Source organism: Prionailurus viverrinus, chromosome B3 (assembly GCF_022837055.1).
Source record: "Prionailurus viverrinus isolate Anna chromosome B3, UM_Priviv_1.0, whole genome shotgun sequence".
Lineage (NCBI taxonomy): Eukaryota > Metazoa > Chordata > Mammalia > Carnivora > Felidae > Prionailurus > Prionailurus viverrinus.
Window position 1 is genome coordinate 97901988 of NC_062566.1, and position 21712 is coordinate 97923699.

At 38.2% G+C, this 21712-nt stretch overlaps 1 protein-coding gene across 5 annotated transcripts in view; it reads right to left on the reverse strand.

Moving 5' to 3' along the window:
- GCH1 (GTP cyclohydrolase 1) overlaps nucleotides 1–21712 on the reverse strand; it is a 76357-nt gene that overhangs the window by 24042 nt on the left and 30603 nt on the right. Inside the window, exons 4-6 of one of the 5 annotated variants that reach the window (XM_047863956.1) lie at nucleotides 9285–9316; nucleotides 8264–8348; nucleotides 5650–7090 (exon numbers count right to left, since the gene is read on the reverse strand). The exons of 2 other annotated variants lie outside the window; for them this stretch is intronic. In XM_047863956.1, coding sequence (XP_047719912.1) covers nucleotides 7000–7090; nucleotides 8264–8348; nucleotides 9285–9316 — 208 coding nt within the window. In that variant the 3' untranslated portion in view covers nucleotides 5650–6999. Of the gene's footprint in view, nucleotides 1–5649; nucleotides 7359–8263; nucleotides 8349–9284; nucleotides 9317–21712 lie in introns of those variants that run through there. 2 more of the 5 variants (XM_047863953.1, XM_047863955.1) reach the window with 2 other exon arrangements.

Here is a 21712-nt window from a genome sequence, read left to right on the forward strand (position 1 = left end):
CATTGCTCAAACCAAACAGGAGAATGTAGAAATAAGAGGAAAAGCGGATGGATGTATTAGGGCTGTGTAATACATGTGCTAGGAGTTATCCCAACAGGATTTGTAAGCAAGTCATAACTACACCATTAGGGAGAGAATAAAAGAAGCTGCTTAAAAACAAGACCTGGTGTGTCACTTCCTTCTCCACCCCAGTCAGCCAGAGCCAGCCTGGTATCCTTACTCAGAGGGCCATACAGATGTAACAGCAGTCAGGCACCCAAACACTCCTGCCGTCCAACCCAAACTTTGGAATTCCCCAAGGACAGGACCTCAAAGTGATGTCAAGTCCTGGCGGATTCACTACTTCCAGTCCTATAATAACCCTTCCACCTTAACCAAATCTTGGCAGCCAAGGAAGCCATGTGGTAGATATTTTAAAACTAAAGCCTATCCAGAAAAGATAGACACCTCCCCCCACCAAAAAAGGAATAAACTCTATTCCATACCTGGGTGGGTGTTACTGGGTTACAAAACTAAAAAGAGGTGTGTCCAAGTTGAAGGGTGAGCCTGCACTACTCAGTGCTGCCTCAGGATCCAGGCTACCTTGGGAATAGGAGTTTAAGGTCATGGAGGAAAATCATGGAAGACAGCAGCCCTTTCTCTTCTGCTTAATTGAAGTTTCACTTCATTCGGGCAGCCACAGACATCCCAGCAGTTGACATTTCATGAGCTCACAGGGACTTCTCCAAAAGCAAATGACCAAATAAATGGTAAGGATAGTATAAAAGAAAGGGAGCAAGAGGTGAATCTACAACTTTAAACAGACTTAAGAAACATATCAACCAATGAATAATCCAAAGAAGAAATTAAGAAAATTCTATTTACAATAGCATCACAAAGAATAGAGTAGGTGATGAATACATGGAGCACAGATGATACTTAGGGCAGCAAAAACTACTCTGTATGACAGTGTAATGGTGGATACACATTATTATGCTGTATTATTATATTGTCCCAACCAATAGAAGGTACAACACCAAGAGTGAAACCTAATGTAAACTATGGACTTTGTGTCAATGTTGGTTGATCATTTGTAACAAATGCACTACTCTGCTGTAGGATGATGATAATGGGGGAGGCCACATGAGCATGGGCAGGAGGTATAGGAGAAATCTCTGTATCCTGACCTAAACTGTCTAATAAAGTCTGTTAAAATAAAATAAAATAAAATAAAATAAAATAAAATAAAATAAAATAAAATAAAATAAAACAAAACAAAATAAGATACTTAGGAATAAACTTAACCAAGATGGGGAAAGACTTAAACAGTGAAAACTACAAAACAGTGATGAAAGAAATTAAAGACATAAATAAACGGAAAAAATATCTCATGTTCATGGATTATAACACTTAATATTATTAAAATATTCATACTACCCAAAGAATCTCTACATTCAATGAAACCCCAATGGCCTTTTTTGCAGAAATAGATTTATATGGAATCTCAAAGGACCCCAAATAGCCAAAACCATTTTGAAACAAAGCCGGAGGCCTCACACTTTCTCTCTCATTTCAAAACATATTACAAAGCTACAACAATTAAAATAGTGTAGTTCTAGCATGAAGACATATAGACCAATAGAACAGAATAGACAGCTCAGAAATAAATCCGCATGTATATGATCAAATGATTTTTGACAAAGGTGCCAATGCTACACAATGGGGGAAGAGAATCTCTTCAACAATGGTGTTGGAAAAACTAGGCACCCACTTGTAAAAGAATGAAGTTGGACCCATACTTTACACCATACACAAAAATTAACTAAAAATGGATTAAAGATCTAAATGTGAGAACTAAAACTATAAAACTCCTAGAAAAAAGCATAGAGGGAAATCTTCACAACGCTCAAATGGGCAATGATTTCTTGGATATGACACCAAAGGCATAGGCAACAAAAGTAAAAGTAGACAAATGGGACTACATCAAACCTAAAAACTGTGCATCAAAAGAAGCAAAGACTGAAAAGGCAATCTATAAAATGGGAAAACTATTTGCAAACTATTTATCTGATAAAGGGTTATAAAGAGCTCCCATGCTCAATAACAACACAAAATAAATAACCTGATTTAAAAAAAATGGGCATAGGACCCAAGTAGACTTTTCTCCAAAGAAGATATACAAGTGACCAATATGCTTATGAAAAGATGCTCAGGATCACTAATCGTCAGTGAAATGCAAATCCAAACCACAATGAACTATTATTTCATGCCCCCTTAGGACGGCCATAAACCAAAAAAGCTGGAAAATAACAAGTTTTGGTAAGAATGAGGAGAAATTAGAACACTTGGTACACTGTTGGTAGGAATGTAAAATGGTACAGCCATTTTATGGAAAACAGAATGGAGGTTCCTGAAAATTTTTTAAAGAATTACCATATAGAGAGAATATAGAAATTCTATAATCCCACTTCTGGGTATATATCCAAAAGAATTAAAAACAGGTTATCGAAAGAGACCCATAAATATGGAGAATGAACTGAGGGTTGCTGGAGGGATTGTGGGAGGAGGGATGGGCTAAATGGGTAAGGGGCATTAAGGAATCGACTCCTGAAATCACTGCTTCACTATATGCTAATTTGGATGTAAATTAAAAAAAATAATAAAGTTAAAAAAAAAGCAGGTTCTCAAGAAGATATTTGCACACCCATATTCATTGCAGTATTATTCACAATAGCCAAGAGGTGGAAGCAATCTAAATGCCCATGAATACATTAATGAATTCTAAAAATGTAGTATATACATTGTGGAATATTATTTAACCTTCACAAAGAAGAAAACCCTGTCATATGCTACAAGATGGATGAGTCTGGAGAATATAATGCTAAGTGAAATTAAGCCAGTCACAAAAAGACAAATACTACTTTATATGAAGAATCTAAAGTAGTCAAACTCAGAAACAGAAGCAGAATGGTGATTACCAGGGATTGGGGGGAGGGGGAAAGAGTTCAGTGGATATAAGGTTTCAGTTTTACAAAATGAAAAAGGTTCTAGAGATCTGGTGTGCAACAACGTACATATAGCTGTTACTAAGTGTATACTAAAAATGGTTAGGATAGTAAATTTTATGTGTTTTTTACCACAATAAAAAAAAAAAAAAAACTAGATCAACCAATTGCAATGTATGGAACTCATCTGTAGCTTGATTCAAATAAGCAATGAATAAATTTATGAGACAATGAGGGAAAATTGAATGCCAACTGGATATTTGATATTAAAGCATCATTTTTTTGTGTGTGATAATGGATTTTTTTATGTGATTCCTCTCCTTTTAGATAATCAAATATTTCATGGGTAAGATAATATCTGGAATTTGCTTTGAAATAATCCAGCGGGGATGGGAGGTAACGGAGGAATCAAGATGGCCATGAGTTGAGACTTATTGAAGCTAGGTGATGGGTACATGGGGGTCACATAATTATGTACTATCTACTGTTATGTATAGTTTTTTTCTTTTTTTACATTATTTTTGGGGCGCCTGGGTAGCTCGGTCGGTTAAGCATCCGACTTCGGCTCAGGTCATGATCTCATGGTCCGTGGGTTCAAGCCCCGTGTCGGGCTCTGTGCTGACAGCTCAGAGCCTGGAGCCTATTTCAGATTCTGTGTCTCCCTCTCTCTGTGACCCTCGCCCGTTCATGCTCTGTCTCTCTCTGTCTCAAAAATAAACATTAAAAACATTTTTTTAATTATTTTTTACGAAAAAATTTTGTTAATGTTTGTTTATTTTTGAGAAAGAGACAGAGTGTGAGAGGGGGGAGGGGCAGAGAGACAGGGAGACACAGAATCCGAAGCAGGCTCCAGGCTCTGAGCTGTCAGCACAGAGCCTGACACAGGGCTCGAATTCACGGACCACAAGATCATGACCTGAGCTGAAGTCAGACGCTTAACCGACTGACGCTTAACCGACTTACCCAGGCGCCCCTGTTTTTTTTTTTTCCATAGTAAAGACTAAAATAAACATAAACCAGGTACCTTGGGGGAGAGGGGGGCGGCTATCGTGTATTTATACTTCACCTTGAACTCATCTACTGAGACTCCCTCTTCTCACCATCAACAAGTGGACCCAGGCCCTTTAGGGTGAATCCAGGTGTTCTGTGTTGGCAGCATTCTCTAAACGCTTTGGTGTCTGCAACTGCTCTTTCCCTAAGCGACAAAACAGGGAACTCAGCCAATCTTTAAAAGTGAAAAAACTCAGGGGCAGCAACTTGGGCTTAGTTGAGCAGCTCGTTGTTCTACTGAGTTATGGTTTTAGGAATGTGATATTTCAATAAGCATTTCTAGATTGGGTGGCTAGATTCACCGCCCAACAGTCCACAGAGTCCTTGAAGGAGCAGCAGGCCACTCCAGAGCCCCAGAATCTGGGCACATGGACATTAGTGAAAGGCAGGGGCCTCTGCCTAGGTAGAGCAGCAAATGGGGAGAAGAACCCCAAAGGAGGTATGGACAAGGGCACCAGACACAGACAGAAAAGAGGCAGCAAAAGCTTTGCACTTCGTTGGAAGTTTTGTCCGAGGCAGGCTCTTCCCTAGAAGAAGGAGGGAAATTCTCTTCCACTCCCAGCACTGCCCGGCTCCCTGCCCCAGCCTGCTCTTCCTCCAACAGCTCCCACACAGAAACAGCACCAGTTCTCAGGAGGCTGATGTTTTTCAAACTTAGATTTAGGACAATAGGGACATGAGGGCCACTCAGACTCCTCACTCTTACCCCAGACCTCCTCTTCCCTTACCAGCCAGAAGGTGAGGACAGTAATACCCAAACCAAATACCAAAGGAAGACAGAGAACCCTAGGTTAATTTCTACTGCCACTGGGATTTATATTTTAATAGCTTGATGACTGAGGGAAGCCCTTATGATGGGTATCTTTGGTAAAAGAGAATACAATTAAAATAATCTATTGTTATATCTATACAAGTGGTTCAGAAAGAAACTACTTTCACAAGAAACTATGGTATAACACTTTAATAATTTCAATAGAACCAACTTCAGGAACAGATGCACGCATACATAAAATTCAAACAATTGAACAGTGTACTTAAATGCATCAAATTCTTAAAAATCCCCAAAATGGATTCACAGATATGAAAATTTTAAAGTACTGCAGACTAGAGTAAAATAGACAAGATTATTACTTTGCATTTACCAATAAGACAATAGCCTGTAGATACATTAGACCTTTATGAGAACACTTGTAGGAAATGTTAGAGACTCATTAAAAAGGAATACAATTGATCTCAGAAAGATGAATTTATAGCTAATAATTTCTTTGGTCCTCCAAATCACATCTTTTTTTACTTTAAAATACCAAACATGAGTTGAGTGCTTAATTCTAGTTCTTAAATGTCTAAACATTAAGCAGGATAATGTTTATATCAGATTAGATTTTTTTAAAGGAACTCAGAATGAATTAACACTGTATTTCAGAAACTCCAAGTATAGAAAAATATAGAAAATAGAAGTAGGGAAGAATTTTTTTTTTTAAACATTACTTCTGGGGGTGTCTGGGTGGCTCAGTTGGTTAAGCAAACAACTCTTGGTTTCAGCTCAGGTCATGATCTCATGGGTTTGTGAGATCAAGCCCTGCATTGGGCTCTGTGCTGACAGAGCAGAGCCTGCTTGGGATTTTCTCTCTCCCTCTCTCTCCCTCTCTGCCCCTACTCTGCGCATGTGCGCTCACTCTCTCTCTCAAATAAATAAATAAACTTAAATAAATAAACAGCACTTCTGCCACCGTGTCTCATCATAAGTCAGATGACATCAAAGTGGCAGATTTAGGACCATCAAGGTTAAAGAAAGCACTGCAATTAGTTCTTAAGGTAACAGAATAAATCTGAAGAGCATGAGGTCAACCAAATAAGAGACTTTTCCATGGAATGACTGTGGTTGTGTTTTTGCAGGGGAGTTGGGTTTTTTCTTTGTTGTTTTAATTTGGTCCACACTGCCCCAGTGGAGGAAATTTCAGGTAGTCATTAATAAGGCAACAGCTTCCTGGAAGAAAAGACCTATATACCACTTGAACAGTTACACTGAAGACAAGACCCACAGGGACCACAAGAGGAGCCAATATGGGGGCTTCCTATATTTTCCAGTAATTCCAGAAAATTACAGTGCATTTTCATAGGCACCAACAACGCAGCTTTCATTAAACATTGGATATCGGTCACAATGCAGTCCACAGTTAGTTCATTCTGCCATCTTTCATATTCACAGAAGCTATGGTTCTGTAGACCTGAAAATGATGGACATTCTCAAAAGTTTCTGGAAATACATAGAAAAATACTTGATAAGACTTTAAAAAAACGTTTTGAGGCATCTACAAGGAATACACAAAGTAAGCTTGCAAGAGACTTCTAAAGGTAAAATTGTGAGGACTAGTTATTTGCAGTGTTGGTACTTAAGTCTCATAAAATAATGGCTTTTTAAAAAAATGGCAAAGGTAGCTACACTCTAAGTGGTGTGGTATTCGCATCAAGGCACAGAGAGTTAAATGTCTAAATCCCTGTATGTTGACATGGGAATACATTCGTAAACAAAAGGAACAAATTCTTTGTACTTGAATTTAAAAAAGAACAGAAAGTAGAAACGTGACAGTAAAATCAAAAACATAGATATCCTACCACCTTCCCTTTCATGACTAACATTATAACTGGACAGTTAAAAAATAAATATATAAAAAATAAAGTGCCCTGGCAGTTTATGAAATGTGATTATGGTGGAGCCTGTTGGACTTTGTGTTTGCAGAGCAATGCTGCATGCTGTACAGGAATTATTTTAAGCACTACACCATTTTTGTTTGGGGAGGGGAAAAAAAAAACAGTATATTGGCCATAATTTCCTCCCATTCCCAAAATTCCTACGCTTATGAACCCAATTACCATAGTATTTGAACAAAATACTTGAGTTTTTCTTCCTTTCCAGCACCCAATGGTTATCCAAATGGCAGTGATTTTGTGCATGTAACTTACACTATTTGGCAGTTTCCTTGACAGTTACCACTAAAAGGTGGCAAGAAGAAAGTAGAGGGCTCACCCCTTTATTAATTATTTTTATTTCATTGCTATAAATATTAAACACAATTAGTGACAAGGGATAAAGTTCACATCTGTAACAACTGGAAACGGAATGTACAAACAGTTAAGACCAGACAAACAATGTTTCTAGTGGCACGATCTGCAAACCACAGGACACACGCTGAAGTTCAGCTCTTAATGAGAGTTAGAAACTCTTCCCGAGTCTTTGGATCTTCCCGGAACACACCCAACATCGTGCTGGTCACAGTTTTGCTGTTCATTTTCTGTACCCCTCGCATTACCATACACATGTGTCTACAAAACAAGACAACAAAGGTGGCTTAAAGAAATCGACAGTTGCTGGTTTGGTTTTTAAAGTAAGAAGCAAGCCAAAAAGTTAAATCTGATTATACTGAGTTCACAGCTACCAGCTGTATCCAATATCACTTCTTAGACAGATTTGACCTGAAGTTTTCATTAAGTTTCTCAGTGGTTGAGTCTTTGATGCATCTAGCAGAAGGGGAAAAAAAGGAATTTTCTTTCTTGTGAAAATACTACAAGGGGTCCACAGAAATACAACAACTTCTGGATAAAAAGAAATACAGAAATTTCACTTGAACAATCTTTAGGACCCAGACAATACAATGCTAGCTTAGGTGCTAGGAGAAACACTGAAGTATGCTGGTCTCACCAGGCGAATCCAGAGAACGGTGACCACAGTGAGCCTAAGCAACCTGATGAGGCCAGACAGCATGCACAGCACAGAGCTCATGCCATCCCAGGAGAATGGAGAAGATGTGTGCAATTCCCATAATTCATTCTAACTTTTTAAGTGTCTTCAGGTGCCCTGTGCACACAGTCTTAGCTCCATTTTTTAAAACGTGTGACAAAATATCAGGAAAAGTCTGCATAGAGCAACAAAGAGCTAAAGAAGAAATCAAGAGAAGACATAAAATGCCACGGTTGCACAAATCACCACACTGATGACTCCCTACACCTCCATAACCCTCACCAAAAACAAAACAAAGCCTGTCTCCTGTACCCAGGTTCCTATATCAACAACACAGTAAATGAAAGAGGTTAAAAAAAAGCTTCAGTCTCAGAGACAGAAAATGGGACAGTGTCAATTGTGTGCCACCACCCAGCGCTGGGAAAAGAGCAGCACTAAATATCACTTCCATGCACCACAAGGACATTATGAAAGGCAAACTTAGACTTACGTTGCTTCCACCACCACCCCAACTCCAGCGGGCCGCAAGGCTTCTGTGATGGCTACCGCAATTTGTTTTGTAAGACGCTCTTGAACTGTGGGTGTAACAAGAAGCTCGGTTTAGGAGTCTGACACACCCAGCCGTCTTTAGAGTATTTGTTGTCTTTAGAATATCTGAAGTCTTAAAAAGCAGACTTCTGTGAGGTTTCAGAGCCAGGGCACACCAGCTTTTCCCAGTTTGCTTTGTCTGCTGCCTGGCCCACAGGGGGCAGCTGTTCAATTCCCTCACCTGCAGAATAAGTACTGACGGGGGCTCAGCACCACTGGAGGGAATGGTAAGAATGACAGCTGTCTCTTAGGTGTGCAGTGAGACCAACAGAATATTGATAACAAGCACCTCCATGCAAATGAACAAGTAGCTCGCAACAGGATTAACAAAGGCGCTACAGTCCAAGTATTGAATTGTATGTAAAGCTGGAGACCAACCACTTAACCTACGCAATGCAGTTCCTGTGCTGAATAAACAACTCATCTCTGAAAACACATTAAGAGTGTTCACTGCAGCACTGCATCTATTTGAAAACTGACAAAATTTTCAAACATCTATTAGAGCAGGAAATGGTTAAATCAAGCCCCAGCACAGCTGTACAATGGAATGCTAAACAGCCAGCAAAATCAATGAGATAGTTATGTGCATGTGGGGAAAAAAAATGTTTTATTTGTTAAGTGAAAAAAAATAGGGGGAAAAAAGTGAAGCCCATTACATACAATATGAGGACATTTAAAAATATAATAAAAATAAATTGATTTCAAAATGTTGGTAGATGCATGAAATACGAAGGAGTGTGCAAATACATCAATGATTTCTTCTGGAGGCTTGAAACACTGCAGACTTTCCCTTTCTATCTTATATTCCTATGAGGTTTTGATTTTGGTAAGTCGCATGTATTCTACTTGAAATAAGAACAACCAAAAATACTTTTTCCTTAAGAAAAAAATGTTTTTCTGCAAATAAAAGTTTAAAAGTTTACCTTGTAATCGTCTACTATAGATTTCTACAATCCTAGAAAAGAAAGAATCGTTTTAGTTAATCATAAATTAGTTTGAAGTGGAATTCATAAGGCTTCTTCTAAAGACTAAAAGGACTTTATTGAAGCAATTGTAGGGTGTGGGCAGGAGATTGAATCTTCTAAGAGGGGAAAAGATACAAAAACTAATGGAAATGAGAAGAGGGAGGGTCTTGAGGAGACCACGAAGCATGACACAGAGTGGTACTTCCCAATGTCCCCAAAGAGAGAGAATTAGATGAATATTCACTTAGGAAAAACACAATGGGACGTAAGTTTAGAGCTCCCAAGTCATCAATTTTAGGCCAAGTCTCAAGTGTTCTAATTAATCATATTGTTTAATCACAGCTTAAAGTTCAAGTTAAAAATAAAAGACTATTTGTTAATTAATAGCAGGCCACTGTCAACTATTGTACCCACTAAACCTATTAGGATAATCAGATTAGAACTGAACAGACTTCTTCAGACATCTCTTTATAAGATAGATCTATATAAGCACTCAATACGATTAACTCCCCAAATTAAAAGCCTCCTGATCTTAGCTTATAACACAAACTGTCAAGTGATGGATTTTCCACTTTCAACATCTTTCACTCTAACTTGTGAAATGTAAAGATGGCCACGTGAATTACTCATTTGAGGATAACAATTCACGTTAAGGATCTTTTTTTCAAAATTTGGCTTTTTGGTCCTGAATTTGGACTCAATTTTAGGACCACCTCACCTATGAGGCATTTTATGGCTCTTCCTCCCACCACTATGCTGCTCAGATAAAACTGAAAAGTTGTTCCTTTATATCCATTACAGCCAATAAAGTCAGTAATGGGTATGCCACCCTGTTTACCACTCATCCTGAAGGCAGGAGCCACCCTGATTCTTCTTCGTGTTTCTAGTAGATTTATAACATTGAAGGAATACATGTTTTCAATTTTGAACAAAAACCTGAGGAAGGATGGTATTCAAGCTCCTGGATAGGTCTCATTTCTTCCGGACCAAATCTTTCTATATATTTCTTCTGACAGTTCTCCAGCTGATTATTTTCTGTTGTATTAATAGGAGATGCCATTAATTTAAAAATTAGTAATGTCGGGGTGCCCGGGTGGCTCTGTCTTGATTTCAGCCCAGGTCACAATCTGACAGTTCATGAGATGGAGCCTGCATCGCACTCCATGCTGACAGTGTGGAGTCCGCTTGGGATAATCTGTCTCCCTCTCTCTCTGCCCCTCCCCAGCTGCATGTGCTCTCCTTCCCTCTCTCTCTCAAAAATAAACTTTAAATAAATAAATAAAATAAAAATTAGTAATGTCTTCCTTCTCATAGTCATTTCTTTCTCTCGAGAATTTCAGGTGCAACATTAGACAACAGTGATAATATTAGGCATCCATATTTTGCTCTACACTTTAACAGGAATGCCTCTAACATTTGCTATCACCCATGATGCCTTCCTGTTTCTGGCAGATAGCCACTCTCCTGCCCAAGGAAAGCCATTCATGTAGATCATTAATTGAGTGCCTTCTACATGTATGATTATGTGATAAGCAGGGCTCCTGTGCTCAGAGAGTTTATAATTTATTCCTAGTTTATTCATTTTTCATTTTTAAGTAAGCAGTAGGCATTGAATCTCTGTCTTCTCAGCATTAAAAATAATCATATAGCTTCCCTGAATTAAAAAAAAAAATCTTTATTTTTCCCTCTTCCTTGAAGATAATTTGTTGAGAGGTATTTGTTGAAAGTAGAATTCTAGGGGCACCTGGGTGGCTCAGTCGGTTGAGTGTCTGACTTTGGCTCAGGTCATGATCTTGCAGTTTGTGAGTTCAAGCCCCATGCCTGGCTCTGTGCTGATAGCTCAGAGCCTGGAATCTGCTTTGGATTCTGAGTCTCCCCCCGCCTCTCTCTCTGTCCCTCCCCCCACTCACACTCTCTCTCAAAAATAAGCAAATATTAAAAAGAAAGCATTCTAATTTGACACTGATATTTGCCTTTTAACGTTGCCATTGGCAAACAATCAGCCTAATTGTCATTACCCCCTTAGGTAATATTTTTCTCTGCCACTGCTTTTATGACATTTCAGAATGTGTACCCTGAGGTTTTTTATGTTGTGTCAGATGGGGGTTTAATTTTATTTGCCCTGTTTGGGATTTATTAGGGTCCCTAAATCTAAAGACTATGTTTTTTTCCATGTGCTCCCCAAACCTTTTCAGCCATTACCTTCTCTAATATTGCACCTACCCCATTACCTCTGTGATCTCCAGGAATTTCAATCAAGGACATATTAGACCTCTTCAGTCTTCCATATCTCTTACATTCTCACTCATATTTTCCACCTAGCCTTCTGTGTTACATTCTGTGCAATTTCTTCAGACCTTTCTTCTAGTTCACTATTTTTTACTGTGTCTAACCTGCTATTTAATGTAACTGTATTGGGCTTCAATCCAATTATCACTTTTTTTTCCTAGAAGTTTTTTTTTTTTTTTTTATAAGAAGAACCTTTTTTTTTTTTTTTTTTTTTTTTTTTTTTTTTGAGACAGGGACAGAGCATGAACAGGGGAGGGGCAGAGAGAGAGGGAGACACAGAATCTGAAGCAGACTCCAGGCTCTGAGCTGTCAGCACAGAGCCCGACACGGGGCTCAAACTCACGAACCGTAAGATCATGACCTGAGCCGAAGTCAGACGCTTAACCGACTGAGCCACCCAGGCACCCCAGAAGTTTCGTTTTTTTAATCTAATTCTGAAAATTTGCCAAACTTTCGGTACTCTTATTTTCTAACGTATTCGTTGTATATTCTGCATCTGCTAGCTTCAGTCTCTTCCCTGTTTGACTATTTGTTTCATCTGACTCTGACCCACGGTAGGTTTGGTTTTTTTTTGTTTTTGTTTTTACTTTTGGTGAACTCATGCTCCTTGGAATTCTTTGAAGCTGAAATAAAAGTGCATCAGAGAATGAGCACTTGTCTCTGCCAGGTGCTGGAAGGCTACCTCATTGGCAACCTCTGAAATTAAATCACTGCCTTGGGTTTTCTGAGGACCACACATGGTGATGTGAATTTTGAACCCAAATCCTTGTGAATATATAGTTATGGGTTCTTTTTCTTGCACTCCCCAGAACAAAGCTAACAGGTAATATCTCTCCCAATTTGGGGTGGGATAGGGAGGACAGAAGCCTGACTTTGACTCCAGTGCCAGCTAATCCTTGTGAATTCTCACTGGAATTGCTTACACTTCCACCAATGTTTGAAATGTTCACACACATTATATCTCAGTATGCTATACTAGGAGGGATATCATTACCATCTAGTTTACCATACTCCAGAATCTATAGTTCTTCGAGTTAACCTCCTTGGGTCATGATGAAAACAATACTTGTGCCTGTTAGAGGAGTTTTTTGGGGGTTTTTTGTTTGTTTTTGGTATTTAGGATTTTTACAACTACATTTATAAGTGAGATTAGTCTATAATCTTTTTAAATGCTAGCTTTATCAGACTTTTACCAGGAATAGGTAGCTTTATCAAATTAATTGTATAGCTTCTCAGGTTTACCTGAATAATTTATGCAACATTGGAATTAGTGGTTACTTGGAAGTTGCCTATTAAATTGACCATCCACTCCTTTCCCTCTCACCCAACTCACATTACTTTGACTTTTTCTAATGGTTACTAGTCTATATAAGTTTTCCAACTCTTGGTTCATTCCCTTCTCCATCTTTTTTTTTTTTTTTAACTTATTAAGATGTAAAGTTTCTAAAACATACTTTAGTTACATAGCCTCTCATTTCTAGGTATAAATCTTTCTCCTCTCAGACTTCTAAGCAATCTATGATGTATGATCTTTTGGGTTTATGTTTTCTATTCTTTTTTAATTTTCTAATTTAATCATTTGACTTTCTTCTTTCCCATTTGTTCTATTAAGCTTGCTTTACAATTTCTTTAAAAAAAATATTGGATGCTTAATTTACTTGTAGTGTTTCTTTAAAAAAAATTTTTTTTAATGTTTATTTATTTTTGAGAGAGACAGAGACAGAATGCAAGTAGGTTAGGAGCAGAGGGAGAGGGAGACACAGAATCCGAAGCAGGCTCCAGGCTCCAAGCTGTCAGCACAGAGCCCGACATGGGGCTCAAACTCACAAGCTGTGAGATCATGACTTGAGCCGAAGTCAGTCGCTCAACCCACTGAGCCACCCAGGCGCCCCTGTAGTGTTTCTTGTTTAATAATGAAAGCATTTGTGGCTAAAAATTTATCTCCAAAGTGCAGGTTTTTAAAATTTTCATCTTTACTGAGGTATAATTGACATAAAAATTATAAAGATATTTACAAGTGTATGTAAGATATTTAAAGTGTAGACTGTGATTTGATATATGATGCACTGTGGAAAAATCCCATCTAGTCAATTAATACACCCATCACCTCACATATTTATCTTTTTTTTTCCCCCAGTAAGAACAATGAACACTGGAGTACAGATATCTCTTCAGTATCCTATCTTTATTTCCTTTGGATATATACCCCCAAGTAGGATTGCTGAATCATATGCTAGTTCTATTTTTAATTTTTTGAAAAATCCCCATACTGTTTTCCATAGAGGCTGCACCAGTTTACATTCCCACCAAGAAAGTACAAGGATTGCCTTTTCTCCACAGTCCCACCAATACTTATATCTTTTTTATAATTCTGTAGCCATGCTAACAGATATGAGGTGATATGTCATTGTGGTTTTGATTTGCATTTCCCTAATGATTAGTGAAATTGAGCACCTTTCACTTATCTGTTGGCCATATGTATAACTTCTTTGGAGAAATGTCTTTTCAGTTCATTTGCCCATTGTTAAAAATTGGATTGTTTCTTTGCTATTGTGTTGTAGGAGTTCTTTATATTTTTTTGCACATTAACCCCTTACCAGTTATGTAACTTGGAAATATTTTCTCCCATTCTGTAGGTTGCTTTTTCATGGTTTCCTTTGCTATGCAGAAGTCTTTTAGTTTGATGCAGTCCCACTTATTTATTTTTTATTTTGTTGCTTTTACTTTTCCAGAAAATCATCACCAAAACCATTGTCAAGGAGCTTACCTTCATGTTTTCTTCTAGTTTTATGGTTTTAGGTCTTATGTTCAATCCATTTTGAGTGGATTTTTGTGTATGGTATAAGAAAGGTATCCAGTTTTCCTAACACCATTTTTTAAAGTTCATTGATTTTTTTTTTTTTTTAGTAATTTCTGCACCCAACATGGAGCTCAAACTCATGAACCCAAGATGAAGACTCACACACTCTACCTACTGAGCCAGCCAGGTGCCCCCCCAATACCATTTGTTGAAGAGACTATCCTTTCTCCATTCCTTGCTCCTTTGTCATAAACTGGTCATATATGCATGGGTTTATTTCTGAGCTCTCTATTCCATACCTTTGGCCTATATGTCTGTTTATATGCCATTGCCATTCTGGTTTGATTTTATAGCTTTGTAATTTAGTTTAAAATCATAAAGTGTGATACCTCCAGCTTTTTTGTTCTTTCTCAAGATGGCTTTGACTATTCAGGGTCCTTTGTGGTTCCATACAAATTTTAGGATCATTTTTTCTATTTCTGTGAAAATGCTGTTGGGATTTTGAAAGGGATTGCATTGAACCTGTAGATTATTTTAGGTAGCATGGACATTTTAACAATATTAATTCTTTTAATCCAATAACATGAGATATTTATTTGTATCTTCTTCAGTTTCTCTCATTAATGTCTTATAGTTTTCAGTGTACAGATATATCACCTCTTTGATAAAATTTATTCCTAGGTATTGGTGCAATTGTAAATAGGATTGTTTTCTTAATTTCTTGGACAGTTTGTTAACATATAGAAACACACTGACTTCTGGATATTAATTTGTATCCTTTATAATTTATTAGTTCTAACAGGTTTTTGATGGAGTCTTAAGGTTTTTTTCTTAAATTTATTTATTTTCAGAGACAGTGAGATTGTGTGGCGTATGTATGAGGGAGGGGCAGAGAGAAAGAGGGAGAGAATCCCAAGCAGGCACCATGCTGTTAGCACCGAGCCCAACATGGGGCTCAATCCCACGAACCATGAGATCATGACCTGAGCCGAAATCAAGAGTTGGATACTCAACTGACTGAGCCACCCAGCTGCTCCTTTAGGGTTTTGTATATATAATATCATGTCATCTGCAAATAGAGACAGTTTTGTCTCTTCCTTTCTGACCTTGATGCTTTTTTCTTGTTGTATTGCTCTGGCTAGTATTTCTGATGCTACATTGAATTAAAGTGGTGAAATAGGGTATCCAGGTGTTCTTGTGTTGTTCCTGATATTAGCTGAAAGCTTTTCCTCATTGACTATGAAATTAGCTATGGGCTTCTCATATATGGCCTTTATTATGTTGAGGCACATTGCCTTTATATCCAGTTTGTTGAGAGTTTTCATCGCAGATGGATGAATTTTGTCAAATGTTTTTCTACATCTGTTGAGATTACCATATGACGTATACTTCATTTTGTTAATGTGGTTTATCACTGCATACGTTGAAACATCCTTGTATGCCTGGAATAAATCCCCCTGGATCAGAGTGTATGATCCTTTTAATGTATTGTTCAATTCAGTTTGCTGGTATTTTGCTGAGAATTTTTATATCTATGTTTGTCAGGGATATTGGCTTATAGTTTTCTTGTATAATTTTCTGTTTCAATATCAGGTTTAATGCTGGCCTTGAGAAATGAATTTGAAAGTATTCCCTCCTATTCTATTTTTTAGAAGAGTTTGAAGAGGATTGGTATTAATTTCAAAATGCAGTTTTTTACTTTGAATTGCACACACTGACATACAGTGTTTGTATCATTATGATTTTCTATCACATCAAAGGAATTTAAAAGAAATTTAACTTCCAAATAGTTGGTTTTTAAAAATAATTTATTAATATATAGTTTCTTATTACACAATAGTCTATTCATTTTTTTTAAGTTACAGCTAGTTTTTGACCAAAATCCTATTACTCTGCTTTGTATATCCTTTTTTGTACATCTCAATCAAACATTGAGAGGTAATTGGTGTTCCCACTCACTTCTTTGGAGTTTGTCAGTTTCTCTATGTATTTCATTCTACGTCCTGTTCTGTTTTGAACCCATTTGACAAAAAAAGATTCATGACCACTTTTATTATGCAAACTTCAATATAAGAGGACCCATCTTGTCTCCTTTGATAAATTTTGCATTTTCAGCTTTTGTAATTTTTTTTTTTTTTTAGAGAGAGTGAGCATGAGTGGGGGAGGGGCAGAGGAAAGGAGAGAGAAAATCTCAGGCAGGCTCTGCACTTCCAATGAGGGGCTCAATCCCAAGACCCTGGGATCATGACCTGAGCCAAAATCAAGAGTCAGACACTTAACCAACTGAACCACACAGGCATCTCTGTAATTTTTTTTAAATAAAGGGGGGCATGATTAGGTACTTATAAAATCTGTGTTAGGTCCTGTTTCCTGTGTTGCATTATGCTTTCTCTCCTCTTCCTCCTCCTATGACAACTGGGAAAGTAACCTGGTGACACCTTTGCAGGTAGATGGTATAATTTAACCCTTGCAAATCTTAACAGTATTTTTGATGCCTTCATATAACTTGACTTGTCACCAGGCTGCAAATTCTCAACCATGGCTAGAGCAAAGAGCAAAAAAAGCAGCAGAGGGTAGAGCTGGATCACAGTGGGACTTGCCAGCTAAAGTAAGGAGTTTGAACTTTATCTTAAAAGCTATGGGGAGCTACATCAAATCCACACTTTAGAAAGAACATCCTAATAGTGTATGAGAGCAGATTTAAGGATGCAGAAAGATTAGAGGCAAGGAGGAGTTCAGGGTTTTATAATCCAAGAAGAACATATGCAAGGCCCAACAGAGTGGCAGCAAGGATAGCAAGAAGGCAGCATGGTAACAGGAGGGAAGTGGGGGTGCTGTAGGAGGTCAGTGAGCATACAACAGCAATGGATGGATTCCTTCTCACTCCTTGCACCAAAATACATTCCAGATGGAGTGAAGATTTAAATATAAAAATAAGGCCATAAAAATAACCCAAAAACATGAGTTTATGACTACATAAAAATTTTAAACTTCTTTATGGAAAAATGATATTATCGAACAAAATCAGAAGACAAATGACAAACCTGGAAAAATTATTTGCAGCACCTGACCTAACTGGTTTAACATTCAAAGACCTCATACAAATCAGTAATAAAAAGATAAGCAATCCAATGGAAAAATTAGCAAAGGCTAACTAAGAGAAGGCAGTTTCTATAAAGATTCAAACTCTATTAAAAAAAATGCAAGTTTTAAAATTGCAAATTAAAACAATAAGTACCCTGTCCCACTTATCAGTTTGGCAAAGATTGAAAAGTGTGATGAGGGGCGCCTGGGTGGCTTAGTTAGTTAGATTGCCGACTTTGGCTCAGGTCATGATCTCATGGTTTGTGAGTTCAAGCCCTGAGTCAGGCTCTGTGCTGACAGCTCGGAGCCTGGAGCCTGCTTCAGATTCTGTGTCTCCCTTTCTCTCTCTGTCTCTCCCTTGCTGTCACTCTCTGTCTCTCTCTCTCTAAAAAATAAATAAACATTAAAAAAAATTTTTTTAAAAAGTGTGATGAAACTCAGTGTTGGCAAAAGTGGAGAAACACACACACCCTTTGACCTATTATTAGAGTATAAATTGATACGCTCTTTTTTAGAGAACAATTTAGTAACAGCAAAAATTTGGCTACCCTGAACCCAACAATTTAATTTTGGTAATTTACACTATACAAAACATGTTCACCAAAGCATTTTTTCTACTTTTTTTTAAAATATGAAATTTATTGTCAAATTGGTTTCCATATAACACCCAGTGCTCATCCCAACAGGTGCCCTCCTCTTTTGACAACAGTCTTAAACTGTAAACTCTCTATCAAAGACTGATTAAATGAATTATGTTAAACAATTAAAGAAATACTATGTAGCCATTAAAAGGGAGTCAGACTTTCTGGACTAAAAGGTGTCCAAAGGACTTCAAGGTTTTTTAATTAAAACAAAAACAAAAACAAAAACACAAAGGGGCACCTGGCTGGCTCAGTCAGTAGAGCATGTGACTGACCCTTGATCTCAGGTATGTGAGTTCAAGCCCCCCCCCCCCACCTTGGGATTACTTAAAAAAATTAAAAATACAAACAAAAAACACAAGTTGTAGTACAGAATGTAGGGTATGATCTCTCCCTTTTTTGTTTTGTTTTGTTTTGCTAGTCTTAAAGTGATATATGTTTGTGTTTGCATAGAAATTTTCTGGAAGGACAATCTCTAGCCAAGAGACAAGAAATGTCTAGTTTTAACTTTGAGTAATGGAAATAGAAAGGAAAGCTTTCTCTTTACTCACTCATTTGTACTTAAGCTTAACTGGTAAGTATGTTATTTTTATTATAGAGAGAGTGGCGCCTGGGTGGCTCAGTCAGTTGGGCATCTGACTCTTGATTTCCGCTCTGGTCACCATCTCCTGGTTTGTCAGGTAAAGGCCCGCCTCAGGCTCTGCACTGACAGCTGACAGCATGTAGTCTGCTTGGGCTTCTCTCTTCCTCTCTCTCTCTCTCCTCTGCTCATGCTCTCTCAAAATAAATAAACATTTATAATAGAGAAAAAGGAAAAAATAATGTCCTCCTTGTAATCTAATGCCCACCCTACCTTTCTGATGATCTTGCAGTCATCCCTCCCTACATCTCTTACTTCTGTCAGTTAATCTCTCTATCAACTTGCCTCTGCTTATGCATTTACCACACCCAAAGGAATTTCTCTTCCCTTTAGGATTTTTTTTAAATGTCTTATTTATTTTTGAGAGAATGTAATCAGGGGAGGGGCAGAGAGGGAGTGGGGCAGAGGATCTGAAGACAGCACAGAGCCCAATGTGGGGCTTGAACTCATGAACCCTGAGATCATGACCTGAGATGAAGTCAGATGCATAACCGGCTGAGCCACCCAGGGGCCCCTCTTCCCTTAAAATTCTGCTCAGTTTCCACCTCTGGGTCTTTCTTTCTTAATTTTTTTCAACATTTATTTTATTTTTGAGAGACAGGGACAGAGCGTGAGCAGGGGAGGGGCAGAGAGAGAAGCAGACATAGAATCTGAAACAAACTCCAGTCTCTGAGCTGTCAGCGCACAGCCAGATGTGGGGCTCAAAATCCACAAACCTCGAGATCATGACCTGAGCCAAAGTCCGACATTCAACCAACTGAGCCACCCAGGGGCCCCTCTTCCCTTAAAATTCTGCTCAGCTTTCCACCTCTGGGTCTCCTTAATCCTGCCAGGCCACAGTCATCTTGGCTCCTCTGAACTCAGAGCTCCAAACCAGGCATTTCTGTGGTACCTGCTGCCTCATATTGCCCACCCTCCGTGAGGGCGGTGGTTGTGTCCCACTTCTCTCTAGCAGTCATCATGGCTGACACAGCATCCTTTCACAGTAGATACTCAATAAATAGATGAACCACAGCTAACCTGAGGCACTTCAATTCTATATTCAAGATTTAACTATGTTCACTCAGTTATTCTAAGGCAAGAAAATGAATACATGTTCAATGGATATTTAGCAACAAAATGAATTCTTTTTTTGTTGTTGTTAAGATTTTATTTTTAAGTAATCTCTACACCCAACACAGGGCTCAAACTCACAACCCCAAGATCAAGAGTGGCAGGCTCTACCAACTGAGCTAGCCAGGCGCCCCAACAAAAGGAATTTCTATTCAAACTACATTTACTCTAGAATTCTACTAGAGTTAAACCAGATCAACTCACTTCTGGCATTTTCTTGTTACTTAAGGCTTTACTGTTTGATATTTGACTTCCCTGGCACTAAAAGGTCATTCGTTTAAAGGCAAGCATATAACAAACTTCACATACAAGATTAAAATGAGCAGTGAAGTTTTGCTAAGACATTCAGCTTTCTTTATGACTCTTCATTCCCTAAATATTCCACTTCTTATAAGAAATAAACTGGATAAAAATCTTAGCTTTCTTTCCTGTTTAATAAACACTTCAATCAAATTTTTCTTTACAAATATCTGAAAGTAACATACACTCTGTTCTTTAGTTTCATGTTCCTTTTTTTCCCTTAAGTTTAATCCTATTAGTGTAAAGACGAACCCCATGCTAATCATTAACTTCTTTGTATTATTTCCTAAAAGCTTAATTATTTGAGATCTTTCCATTTCACTAGGAAAGGAGGTAACACAAGCGTCAGCAGTGCCCAAGTTTCTATATAGGAAAGGCATAGGGTTGGCAGTCTTGCTGAAAGGGAGGGTGCCAGCAGACTGGGCCTGCAGCTAGGTTTGCACAGAAACTAAGCTGATTTTACTTAGACTGTGGCTTATCAAACAGTAAGAATAACCAATTTTAGTACAGACACTTCTTTCACAGTTGACATGACTTTATTATTTGGGAGTAAGTTACTAGGGAGGGGGCTGCTAATAGAAATTAAAGTAGGATTATTTGCCCCCTCCCATTACCACCAACATCCACCCACCCCTAGGCACTGCCACTGGGTACAGATCACTGAAAGGTGGCAAGATGTTTCTGGATTTGTGTTAAGAGCCTTACTGCAGTGAAGCAATTACAGCTATGACATAATAACATCTTTTCATGGTACCAAGTAGCCCTGTCTGATGGAGAGTGCTAAGCAGGAATGAGGTCAGAAACCAGGGAAGTTAAATTTCTCTCTTCTACCTACTTTCTCCTTAATCCCAAGAGGAATGAGTAAGAAAGTGGAAGAGAAAACAAAGTAAAAAGAACAGCTGTGTAGAGCAGCTGTCAGATTGCTAGCGTGGTTTTTACAGATTCCAACACAGAATTGAAAAAGATCTGGACCACCATTTCGGGATTGTGATGAATCCCATTGTCTAAGTGGAAAAGCAGCAGGAATACATCAGAGTCACAGTATATATAGTTCGTTTGGTCACAAAGATTCATTTATTCCAAATTTTTTAATGTTTACTTATTTTGAGATGGAGAGAGAAAGAGGTAGGGAGGGGCAGAGAGAGAGAGGGAGAGAGAGAATCCCAAGCAGGCTCTGCCCTGTTAGCACAGAGCCCAACGTAGGGCTCAAACCCACGAACTGTGAGATTATGACCTAAGGTGAAATCAAGAGTCAGATGTTTAACTGACTGAGCCACCCAGGCACCCCTATTCCAATTTTGATATGGTCACTATAATCTCAAATTATCCAAACTTAGCTTGGTTTGGGGGGGGGGGGGCACCTGACTGTATGTTCATCACCTATTACCTCATTTTGTCCTTAATTCTCTCCCAACACACACACAACCACACCTCCCAGCATTCCTCCATACCCAGGACTCACTAACTCCATACAAAGAAATTACAAAGAAGAATATTTAGGGGCAATAAAATACTGGTT